The following is a 13168-nucleotide window of genomic DNA, read 5'->3' as shown; positions in this document are numbered from 1 at the left end:
TTGCTGTACCAAGCAGAACAAGAGATGGGTAGATATCAATACAAGAATACACGCAACAACCTAAAGAGCACTATGGAAACACTAGAACCTAGTGATCTGAACATCTAAATGCAGAAGAAGCAGAAGAAAATAACTGTAAAAATAACTTGATCAAGATGATAGAAGTCCTTAAATAAGAAATTAAGATTTCCCTTAAAGGGATGAAAAAGGAAAAACTGAAAATTGAAGTAATAAAAATTCCCTTAAATAAATCTAAGAAAAAACAAACAAGTCCAAGACTTAAAAATTAAAATGGAAACAATCAAGAAAACACAAATGGAAGGAATACTGGAAATGGAAAGTCTGGGTTAAACAAACAAGAACCACAGATGGGAACATAACCAACAAAATGCAAGAAATGGGAGAGTGAATCTCAGGCGTTGAAGATATGATATAGGAAATAGATTTATCGGTCAAAGAAAACATTCAAACCAACAAAGTCATAACCCAAAATGTCCAGGAAATCTGGGACACCATGAAAAACCCAAGCCTAAGAATAATAGGGGTAGAAGAAAGAGAAGAGTACCAGCTCAAAAGCACAGAAAATATGTTCAACAAAATCACAGGAAAACTTTCCCAACCTAAAGAGAGAAATGCTTATGAAGATACAAGAAGCTTACAGAACACCATGACAAAACCAGATTTAAACATTACATAACCACAAATTGTGCCCTAAAGAAAACATTAGAAGGAAAACTCCAACCCAAGGAGGTTAGATGTACCCAGGAAACCACAGGCAATAAATTCTCATACACCAGCAAATCTTAAAGAAAGAAAATACACATACACATCACCACCAAAAGACAACAGGAATAAAAATCACTGGTCATTGAGATCCTAATGACGATACCCGATGCTATAGGGGAATGAAAATCTAAATGACTCTGAGATGCCATCTTACACCTGTCAGAAAGCCTAAGATTAAAAAATACTGAAGACAGGTTATGTTGGAGAGGATGTGTAGTCAGGAGAACACTCCTCCACTGCTAGTGGAGGGCAAACTTGTACAGCCATTTGGGAAGTCAGTATTGCAGTTTCTAAGATAATTGGATTTAATCTACCTCAAGACCCAGGATACCACTCTAGGGCATTTACACAAAGGATGCTCAATTATACTACATGTTCATAATAGCATTCTTTTAATAACCAGAACCTGGAAACAGCCTAGCTGCCCCTTAAGCAAAGAATGGATATGGACAATGTGGTATATTTACACAATGGAGTACTACTCAGCAGTAAAAAATAATGACCCCATGAAATTTGCAAACAAATGGATGAAACTAGAAAAAAAACATCCTGATTGAGATAACAGACTCAGAACGACAAACATGGTATGCATTCACTCATAGGTGGATATTAGATGTAAAACAACGGATAACGAAACTAAAGCCTACAGTTCCAGAGGTGCTAGGTAACCAGAGTGACTTCTTAGGGACACTTGAGTCACCCTGGGAAGAGAAATTAGATATCTCCAGGGCAAACTGGGGGCAGGGAGGTGGTAAGGGGGAGGGGAGAGGGGATGAGAACAGGATGGAAGGAGATGGCCTAGGTGGGGAGGGATGCAGTGGAAGAGCAATGAAAAGATATCTTCATAGAGAGAGCCACTATGGGCTTAGGGTAACTCTCAAGAATCCACAAGTCAGACCCCAACTAAGACTCCTAGCAATAGTAGAAAGGATGCCTGAACTGGCCTACCCCTGTAATCAGATTGATGAATACCCCAACAATTATCATAGAGTCCTCATCCAGTAAGTAATGGAACCAGACACAGAGATTCACAACCAAGAACGAGACAGAGCTCTGGAAATCCAGGTGAAGAGAGAGAGAGGAGGGAACATATTAGCAAGGGACATCAGGATCATAATGGAGAAATCTTACAGAGACAGCTGAACCAAACTTGTGGAAACTCATGGACTCTAGAAATACAACTGTGGAGACTCCACGGGTAGCAAACTAGACCCTCTGTATGTGGGAGACAGTTGTGAAGCTAGGACTGTCAGAGGGACCCCTGGCAGCAGAACCATGATACAAAACCGGTAGGTACATGAGCTAGCTTGTTGGAGCTCATTCCCTATGATGGGATGCCATGCTCAGAGGCAGTAAGGCCATGATATGATCCTGGTATATGAGTTAGCTTTTTGGAGTGTATTCCCTATGGTGGAATACCATTCTCAGTTTTAATGCATGGGAGAGGGGCTGGGCCCTGCCCAAACCTATTGTACGAGACTATGTTGACTCCTCTTGGGAGTCCTTACCTGTGAGGAGGACTGGACTGGTTGTGGACTAGGGGAAAGGTGAGGGAGGGTGAGAGGTGGCTAGGGTTTGGGAAGAGGGGTGGGCAGGAGACCCATGGTTGGAATGTAAAATGAAATCAAAAAAATAAAAAATGGAAAAAAGAATAGGTATACAGAGAAAGAAGGAAACGACATGACTCTTAGAGCATTCTACTTGTAGAGTGCTTAGATTGGTCCTCACAGTGGCCACCGCCTAATCTGTAATTCTGTAATTCTATGGGCTGAGAGGTGACCTGTTCAGGACTGATAAGGAGTGGTTAATGAATCACCCAGATAGGCTGGACTGAGCTTGTAAAGTGCTTATTAGGAACAACATATAGAATACAGGTTTCTTTCTTTTTTGTGCCTATCCACAGTTCCACGCTTCAAATCTCCTCCTAAATTTACTTGAGTCTTTTTTTCTCAGCTCACAGATGACTGCTACAAATCATAAAGAGGCTTCCAAAGGCTTGTTACACACAGACCGCACTACTCCAGTCAGCCTGCAAGATAAAGCAATTGGTATGTATTTTAATTCAATTTGAATCAAAATAAGAGATAGAGATGAAATTCACCTGGGGCCCTCAGAGTAGCTGAAACACCTGCCTGTCAGCCTGTCATGGTGGGTCTCTGTAGAAGTGGAGGTCTGAGGAGGGCTCTCCTATATTAGCTACTCTGTCAGAGTACATAATATTCAAGTATTTTTAGGCAAGAGAAATTAATAATGAATTAATTACAAAGGCCTGAGACATGATTTTTGTTTTTTTGTTTGATTGGTATGGGGTACATTTGTTAAATTTCTCTTTGGTGTGTATGGCAAAGGACCTGTGGGGACAGCAGCCTGAGGATCATTTAACCAGCATAAGATATGGGCGGGTGCAAGCATGGTGTCTTTGTTTCCTTTTTCAGTCATTTTCCCCAGTGCTGAGTATGCTGCTTTCCTTTGTCATAAGCTCAGGGATGTTTGATCTGTTGGAAAATATAGGGTTAATTCATAAAGTTACTGTAAACACAGGAGGATTTTATGTAAATACAGGCATGTCTCTTAGATACAGGGCATGAAGGAAATGTAGTCTATTTGTAACAAAATGCTAAACTATTTTTCAACTATTTCCCCCAGATTTTGGTAATATTAAACATAGTTAATGCATATATTTATTACATAAGCAAAATTTCATTCCATAATAAGGCTCATTTTTTCTTTTTAAAATCAATGTGTGTTTATAATGCATGTGCATGTGTGCTGTAGACTGGGGATGATGGACAATTCTTAAGTAGAAAGAGGATAAATCTCTTCTGCATATGATGCTTAGATAGTGGGTTTTCATGGTAAGACTCACAGTTCATCCTGTGTATTTATAACAGTCTCAAAATGTATCACAAACCCAAATATGAAATATGGAACTTAAATCTATTTGAAGAAAAAAATGAAAAAATATCTTTATAAATAGGATCTTTCTTAGGCAAAGATTTCTTGGTTACAATACCAAAAACTTTACCAATACACTAGAAAAATAAGTTGGATTTAGTGCAATGAGCACTCTTCTCTGGGCTCTAAAAAGGAATAAAAAGATAAACAGAGGGCTAATAGGGTGCTCCCCATGCTCTATGTGTGTGTGTCTCTAAGTCTGTCTGTCTGTCTCTCTGTGTGTTTATCTCTAGCTGTGTCTGTCTCTGTCTCTCTGGAAAGAAATTGTACCTACAATGTACTACGAGTTTTAAAAACCCAATATTTCATTAGATGTGTAATTGTGTATTTAGAAGTGCTATGAATATTGCTATCCTTATACAGTTATTTGCATATGATAACTGCTGGTGTATGAAAATGAAATGTGTTATGCCCATTGACATATTTTCCTGCAACATTGTAAAGTCATCCATCATTTTTACAGCCCTTTTAATAGACTTCTTAGAAATTTATGCCCACAGAAACAGCTGACCTGAACAAGGAAAATGTACATGGACGCCAGACTAATACCTGGGAAACCAGCATAGGACCAACCCAGACCTTCTGAAAGTGGGTGTCAGTTAGGGGCAACCTATGGGACATCTGGTAGTGGACCAGTGTTTATCCCTAGGATACTAATAGAATTTGGGCGCTCATTCCACATAGAGAGATACTTTGTCAGCCTAGACTCACGGGTGAAGGCTTAGACCCTGCTCTAAGTGATATGACAGTTTTGAAGATCCCCCATGGAAGGCCTCACCCTCTCTGAGGAGCAGAAAGGGGATGGTACAGGGGGTTGGTGGGGGGCAGGGGAGGGAGAGGGAACTGGATTGACATCTAAAACAAACTTGTTTCTAATTTAAATTTAAAAAGGAAAATAAAAGAAATGTATGTGTAGATATATCCATGTTGTCTGAATATCAAGACATTTATCTTTATGAGGCCTGTTTTTTTTTTATTCTTTCCCTACTGTCCTTCTTAGGACTCCCAGAGTCACTAGAATATTGAGCAGACACCCTTATCATTTTCTGTGTGACCTTTACCTGCTCTTGCAGGTGCTTCAAATTGATGTTCTGATACTTATATTCTCAGGTAAAAAGCTCCATGGAAAATTTCTCAGAACCATCTCCACTGAGTCTCCTGTTAAGCTTTACTGCTGCTATGCAGTGATCATGGTCCTCACTGTAGCTGTGATTACACTTTCTGTTGCTTTGTCATTGTCAGGTGAGTGACTTGTTCTCCAAATTGTGCAACATTTTCTACTATGTTGTCAGCAAATGCTTAATAACTACTATGAGCCAGGCACTATGTGGAGGACTCTAGAGAAAACACACCGGAATGTCATGTTCTCTGGGAACCGAGGGTCTAGCAGGAAGATAAAGAGAAGGGACAACACAGGCTGTGGTGTGCACAGGAGGCCAGGCTCAGCATCCCTGGAAAGACGACATTCATCAAGCTCTAGACAGAGATACAGGAGACGTATGTCCACCATGGGGGAACTATTCAACACAGAGAAAAAGGAGAGGAAAACTTGAAAGGAGACTCTCAAAGAGATTGCTACAGCTAAGGGAAGTGAGAACAGTGAAGAGTAATAAGGTTGAGGAAGGTGTAGAACCCGCACCCCATGGCCCATGGTTTCAGTTAATATCTTCAACTGTGGTTTGACAATATTAAATAGAAAGTTCCAGAAGATGTGATTCCTAAAGTTTTAGTTGTAGACTTTTCTGGATACTGTGATAGACTTGTACAACTTTGTTGCCATATTGGGAACAAATGTTCCATGTTATCAATATATATTGGTTTTCTGAGACAGGGTTTCTCTATATAGTCCTGACGGTTCTGAAACCCACTATATAGGCCAGGCTGGCCATGAACTTGGAGATTCACCTGCCTCTGCCTCCCAAGTACTGAAATTAAAGTCAAGCCTGATCACTGCCCAGAATTGTTTCAGATTTTTTAAATGACAGTCATTCTGACTGGTTCTAATAAAAGCCAGTATATGGTTCTATATATTTAATATGCATGTGATAGAATTATAGGGATCCCACAATTAAAATTTTGATATTAAAGAATCATCTTACCCATGGTTTGCAGGCTGGCATTTTTCTACAGTAAAACCCACACAGGTGAGGAGTTTTCTTTCTTTAGCCAAGAGAATAGCAGAATGTGAAGGATGATTCTGGGAAAAAGAAGTTATGGAAATCCAGAAACCAGTAACAGCCCTAAGGGGCTGATAACTTAGAAATGATTTCATCACAGAATATGGTGTATTTAGTCTCAGCACTCAGGAGGCACATCCAGTAGGATTACGACAAGCTCCAGACAAGTACAGTCCATGCAGTAAGATCCAGGCCAGGCAGGGGAACATATCAAAATTCTGTCTCAAATCACAAAATACAAAGAAGAAAAATAAAAGTATTTCCTCAGAAACTACCAGAAGAGCCTGGGTAGAGGAACCATAATTCTAGGATGGGTCTCCTGGTGATCAGTTATGAATGTACACTCCAAGGACACAACCCTCCTCTGAGATTTGGGTGGCTAGCCAAGCGACCAGACATGGAATTATTCTTATTATATTTCATTATACTGTTTACATTTTAGTGAGACCAGTCACTGAGAACTGTGAAACTTGCTCTGCCACCTGCCCAAGAGACTGGATTGAATTTGGAGGCAAATGTTTTTATTTTTCTGAAGACACGAGAAACTGGACATTCAGCCAGACCTCCTGCATGGCACAAGAGGCCCATCTAGCTGTATTTGACACCATAGAGGAGCTGGTAAGAAGGACCAGAATTGGTTTATGCTTTGTTCTGTTGGATGTGTACTGCCTTGACATGGAGATCTTAAAGCTGAAACACGAGGAAGTACTCTACCCTAGGCAAATGACCATAGATGGAGCTAATTAATGTGTGTCATTTGCTGGCGTTATTGCTTCCGGCTGGAGCCCTGACACATTGGAGAGACATCTTGTCATGCAGTGCTCATACTAAAACCCGTAATGCCAGACATACAATCTACAGGTCATTTAAGTTTTCCTCCAAGCATTCACAAATTGTGTACTGAAAGTGGCATCTGTCAAAACTCTCACGGACATTTTTCATCAGGAAATTTCCCAGCTGCCATGGGAAGGGAGCAATGTATTTTGGACTATGGATATAAAATGCATCCACTTCAACCAGATGGTTATTATGGCTCCAAAATCAATGACCCTCAGCTGCTATCCTGAGAGGTGGCTGTAGTTTGGAGACACTCAAGGGTCACCTAAAGCTGAGAGACACATGTATTTGTTTTCTGTGTTTTTGACAGAATTTCCTGAAGAGATACAAGGGGCCTTCTGACTACTGGATTGGCCTGCACAGAGAGTCACCAGAACACCCTTGGCTGTGGACAGACAACACTGAATACAACAACTTGTATGTTTTCACAACACTTTTCCTTCTACCGTGATCATTGTTGTGATGTGATGTGATGTGTGTGTGTGTGTGTGTACGTGTGTGAAAGTGTGTGAGTTTTGTCTATAAGAGAATGATTGTGTCACATGACACCAACTGTACTGGAAAGAAAGACATGTAAACCTTCTAAGTGCAGATGTGGCTCAGAGGCAGGATTGCAGTTACATACAGAGCCAATTCCTAGAAAACTCCACATGTCTACAAATTTAAATCATTGAATGTTCTTCAATTTATTGGCCATCATTTTCAAAGCTTTTACTTAGTGTGATTTTATTCAAAATCTTTTTTAGCTTGATAATGACACCTGGGGTAGATGTTGTCTGCTCCATCACTAATCAAAAATTTTCCTTGATGATAGACACTCTCATAAGAAGAAGACAGAAGCTGAGATTGGCAGTGAGGTCTTTGAAATCCCAGGAAGCCACTGTAGACATGCGGGGGTAATAGGACTTGTCAGTTCACTGTGTGCACAGAAGCAGAGACTCCAGGGACATTGGGAATCTCCTCTAAAGTCTCATCAAGAAAGGACACCCAGACAGCTCCTGGATGAGAGAATAACTTTTTGAATGGAACAATAGGACATAGGCTGGGTCATGCCCATCATTAAAGACCTCTCAGTAATTTACTAAGAAATTTTTTTCCCATTTTTAAACATGTGTAAAATGCTTTAAGATATAACTGAAAATCACCCTTTGTGAAACCACCATTGAAAGACTCACATGAACAAATGATGAAGGTGTGGTATTCAAGTCAAACCCCTGAGCATGTAAAATGCTAGGTGCAAAATTATTTCAGATGTTTGAATGTAGTATGACCTGTATGGAAATTTTTTGTTTGTTTGTTTGTTTTTTTGCTTTAGGGTTCTCACCCAAGGAGGAGGAGAATATGCCTACCTGAATGACAGAGGGATCAGCAGTGCCACGGAGTACACACATAAGAAGTGGATTTGTGAAAAGTCTAACAGATGTACTTCTCAGTGCCCAGAAATTTTAGACCCAGGATAGGGAATGTGCCAAAGCATGCATGAGAAACAGATGCTCTGTGACCTGTTATCTACAGTTGCTGTTGCTCTCCTGATCTGCTAACATTATCTAAATTCACAAAGATGGAAACTCACTTATAGGATCACAGATATGGGAAGAGAGCATGGATGATTCTAAATTAAATAGCTATTTGGGTATGAGTTAGTATTCACATCTTTTTTCTTTTGGTATTTTTGTTCTTTTTTTATTAATTTATTTCTACATTCCAATACCAGTTCCTTAGTATTCATATCTTAAACCTAAAGTACAATCATGTTTTAGTAAAGTCTGTTTTAGTGAGCTCTACCTTTATGGCCAGATATGAATTTTTCCTTAGTTCTTGTATTGAATGCATGAGGCATAAAATTGTGGGTTTATTGAACCTATGCATATGGTTCACTAATCACAGGAAAGATGAGTTTGGTCTGTGTAGTTCAAATAAACATGATCATATTTTTACAAAATTCAGTGACCCATATGAAGGGAGATCTAGACAAGATCACATTCTATGATTTAATACCATTATCGGAACGTTTTCAACTTTACTTTACAGTGTTCTTTGTTAATTAAAATAGACTAGGAATACATTAAAGCAAATATAATTTTAGTTTCCTAATTTAACATTTTTCAGAGTTTCATATGTGAGTATGCCTTTCGAATTTTATTCTTTATCAGGCTCTTTTCAGATCAGGAGCAGTTAATTACTGTACATACTTTAAAGCTTTTGATGCCTAATCTTGCAATCATTTACACATTTTTAAGTTTGAGGAACAAAATATTTTAATTTTTTTGATCACATGCTTCACTGTACTGATGAGTCCCAAAGAGGACGAAATAACAGGTCACAAGCATCTCTCCTGTTAGCGCTCTTCTTACCTTATTGACATGTATATTATACCTTCTCATGCATGCTAGGCAAACTCTGTACTACTGATATTAAACACCATCCGTTTTTGTAAATTTTGTTTACAAACGACTGGAATTGGAGCTATGAACTACCACATAGGACATATCTTTAATCTTTATGAACACATTTGCTCAGGGTCAGTTATGTGTCTCTGAAGACAAAAGCACCAGCCACTAAGAGTGATAACCTGAGTTTGACATCTGGACTCTCACTTTGGAAACAGAAAAACTTCCCCACCAAGTTTGTCCTATGATCTTCAAACTTGTACTGTACATACACATTCACAAACAAATAATAAAATCAAATAAAAAATTAATGTCCACTTTCTGTAGTAGACTGTGTTTATTTTGAATCTGTATTCTTACTTTTATTGTCTTTCTTTCGTTCTATCTTTTATTTTGTTTTGTTTTTGGAGACAGAATATCCCTGTGTACCTTTGACTGTCCTGACATTTGCTTTGCTTTGTAGACCAGTGTGGTCTTGAACTCAAATTTGTCTTTCACTGCCTCGCAAGAGGTGGGTTATTCAGTCATGAGCCACCAATAGAGTTATCCTGTTTATTTTTTAAAATTTAAATACAAACATCTTTATTCAGGCAAATACTTTTCTCAGTGTTCTGTTTCAACTTTGTTTAGCCCTTTTTGCTTTGCAATCTCTTTCATTTCCAGTAAACTTATAGAAGGTCCTGTGTGTACTTCACTTCTGTATTCAGAGAGAATAGCACAGTGTGTCCACCACAAGTGTTCAAATCACATATGCAAGGAAGATATATTGTCATGGCAGTGACTATGGGAATTCCTCTTGGATTATATGTAGCATAAGTTACAAAAAGGATCTTTTCCTACAAAAATTCAAAGAAACAAATGACTTTAGATCACTAAACTGTGTGTGGTTGTCAGCTGACCTTCTTTCCTTGGGAGATGCAAGACACAAATCTACTCACCCCAGGGAGGGAGCACATGGTGGACCAAAGTACCGATATCACTAAGTTCAACTTGGTCAACAGTGAGTCTTACCGGGTTACTTATAAGGATATGGATGGGCAGTTACTTACAAGAGCAGAACTGACTCAAAGATAGATATTGGGAATCAATCTTCAAGCTGAGGATCAGAGAAGCAAAGCAGCCAAGACACTACCTTTCACCTCTACCTCAAACTGAAATGGCAATCCAGTCTCCACCAGGCTACAGACTCCAATCCCAGATTTCTGCATCTCTTCAATGTCAAAACAGTCAAATTCCCTCATGAGACCCTTTGCTTCTTCCTTTTATACCCCCTCAGGTTTAGGATTAAAGTCATGTGATTCCAGGTGCTGAGATCACATTTTGTGAGACGTTTGTCTTTCAGGATGGATCAATTTTGTGTAGCTCAGTGTGGATTTGAACTAGCAGAAATCCACCTGCCTATCTTCTGAGTCCTGGGATTAAGGCTGTGTGCAACCCCTGCCTAGACCTACAGCTAGTTAATATGACTGTTGAGATTAAAGGCTTGTGGCTAGCTTTGCTTTCTGTACCCTCAGACAAGCTTTAATACATCATAAATAATATATTACCACACATTTCAGCATGGGTGACAGCTCATTAAAACTGGTACACTGGAACACACTGCACAGCCTGCAAACAGCTCATCCATTTGGAGAGCTCCTTCTTGGTTATTTTTCTATGCTGTGAAATACTACAAAGACTAAGGCGATTTATGAAGAAAGAAGTTATGGACAGCTTGCTTAGCATTTCAAACGGTGAGGTGATGAGCATCATAGTTGGCAGCAGGCAAGCAGGTATGGCCTGGAAGCAGTGGCTTATGTATGGAGACAACATTCACGAGGCAAAAAGAGATAGCTGACTAGGAATCCTATGGGCATTTGGATCCCCAACCCCAAGACACAACTGCTGCAATAAGGTCACACAGCCTCCAACAAGGCCACTCTCCTCTAACAAGGCCATACTTCGTGATCTTCTCCAAACAGATGCAGTAAATGTGGACCAAGCATTCAAATGCATGAGCCAAGGGAACATTCTCCTCCAACTCAGCACAGTGTCCTCTCCAGGGCCCCTCCTCTCGGCAATCCTGCTGGTCTCTGTTTCTTCCAGGCAGCTGCACTTGTCTGAGAGTGATTCTCAGTAGCCACTTACTGCATATACACCCCGGGGGAGGAGACCTAGTGATTCTACTCAGTGTCAGGAACTTTGTGAAGCCATGTTGGTTTGTTTAATTCCTGTCTTCCTAGTTTCTTTTCAGTATGGAATATTTCCCTGAGGAAACTGCAGCACTACAATATTAATTCACAAAAGACGTTTGATTGATGTTGTAACCCCAGCTGCTATAACACTTATGTACAAACTGACTTCCAAGTCACATACTAAGAAAATGTAGATTACCTCATCTATAATCCAGTATCTTGAAAATTTTTGTAGCCCAGATCACATGGCTTATTCATATGTAAAACAGGTCAGTGGATGTCTATATTACTGGCAAACGCATCCACGAATGTACCTCACCAGGCTCAGTAAATGCTTACTATCCTGTTCTTCCACTGTTGCCTCATGGGAGTGAAAATTACAATAGCAGTAGTCTTCACTAGACTGTACCTTCTTAGTGACACTACTGCCACCTACTGGTAACAGCTGTTCAAAACAGTCTCATAGTGAATTCACCACCAGTTGAAGGGAATGAAATTTCTATTTCATTGTTTTCCTGAATAGTGACAAACTGGATGCGTACTTATGTCATGAAGGATAATAAGCCCTGGCACTCAGTGGCTTCGTAGTCACAGTGTTTTCTGTGGTCAGCATTGTTTGATGAAGTTATTTCACACATTTCAGGAGGTATACAAAACCACATTATAAAAGCTTTATAGAGTGAGTGTAGCAATGCACATCTTTAATCTCAGCAACCAACTGGCAAAAGCAAAAAGATCACTGTGAGTCTTAGGCCATCCTGGTCTGCATAGAAAGTTCCAGGCCAGCCAGGGCTGCATAGTGAGATCCTGTCTTCAAAAGAAAACAAACAACAAAAACAGAGCTAAAAACAACACCAGTTTTATGTTAGTGCTCTACTTAAAAGCAAAATCCCACTGAGTGGCTGGATAAATGGCTCAGCATCTAAGAGCACTGGCTGCTTTTCTTGAGGAATCAGGTTTGGTTCTTAACACTGCATTGTGGCCCATACCCATCCCTAACTCAAGTGTTAGGGGTTCTAGTGCCTTTTCCCACTTTTGTAGAAACCATGTACGTACATGGTACACATAATTGCAAGCAGGCAAACACTGACACATTTTGAAAATAACACAAATATATGCATATGTATATATACGTGTCTATATATATATCTACACATACAACATACATACATACATATACTTAAAATGACAATAGGAATCTCTATTACCATCTGCATGTCCGAGGTTCAGAAGAGATTTGAACCAAAATTTATAGTGAGACCATGCTCTCTTTGGAAGATGAAGGGCAAACTCTGTCTTGGCCTAACAGTCTCTAGAGGAGACCTGTTTTTCTTCAGAAGAATACCATGAACCATCTTCAGAGCAAACAGTGTAGCATCTTTAACTTTTTCTCTGATGCTCTGCCTTCTCTATTGAGGAACCCATGATTAGAATAGAACACCAAGTTGATTCAGAAAAATCTCTCCATCTCAAGGTTTTTAATCATTCTGAAAATTTCTTTTTTATGCAAGGTAACATGCATACAGGGTTGGGGTGTTAGGACAAGTAGGTCTGACACCATATTTCTTATAATTACACATGTATGACTTTAAACAAACATCATGTCTGAAGGACCATTTGAATGTGGTCTGCTTTTTCCCCAAAAGCTGAAGTCTTTTGTCTTGTAAATACATTGTTATTTATGCTCCTCATTCATCTTGTCTCTCTATAATGCTGGTTGTCAAAGCAGAGGGTCCAATGACAGTGAGGCAGAGCAAAACTGGGACTAAAAACTTTCATATCATTTTCCTGTTTTTGTATCTTTTAAACACAGTTTTTGAGACATCACCCACATTTGTGTCTAGGCCTT

General features: G+C 39.5%; 1 protein-coding gene across 1 annotated transcript; it reads left to right on the top strand.

Annotated features, from left to right (window-relative positions):
* Nucleotides 1-2644: 2644 nt before the first annotated feature.
* LOC101826334 (C-type lectin domain family 2 member E-like) lies at nucleotides 2645-9462 on the top strand. The gene is made up of 5 exons (XM_005087139.2): nucleotides 2645-2834; nucleotides 4852-4983; nucleotides 6361-6536; nucleotides 7066-7172; nucleotides 8071-9462. The coding sequence occupies exons 1-5, from the start codon at nucleotides 2747-2749 to the stop codon at nucleotides 8213-8215; spliced, it is 648 nt and encodes a 215-aa protein (XP_005087196.2). The 5' UTR covers nucleotides 2645-2746; the 3' UTR covers nucleotides 8216-9462.
* The last annotated feature ends 3706 nt before the right edge of the window (nucleotides 9463-13168 follow it).

Source organism: Mesocricetus auratus, unplaced genomic scaffold (assembly GCF_017639785.1).
Source record: "Mesocricetus auratus isolate SY011 unplaced genomic scaffold, BCM_Maur_2.0 Super-Scaffold_100001, whole genome shotgun sequence".
Classification (NCBI taxonomy): Eukaryota; Metazoa; Chordata; class Mammalia; order Rodentia; family Cricetidae; genus Mesocricetus; species Mesocricetus auratus.
The sequence above is the reverse complement of the archived record's forward strand: the minus strand, read 5'-3'. Positions and strand labels throughout refer to the sequence as shown.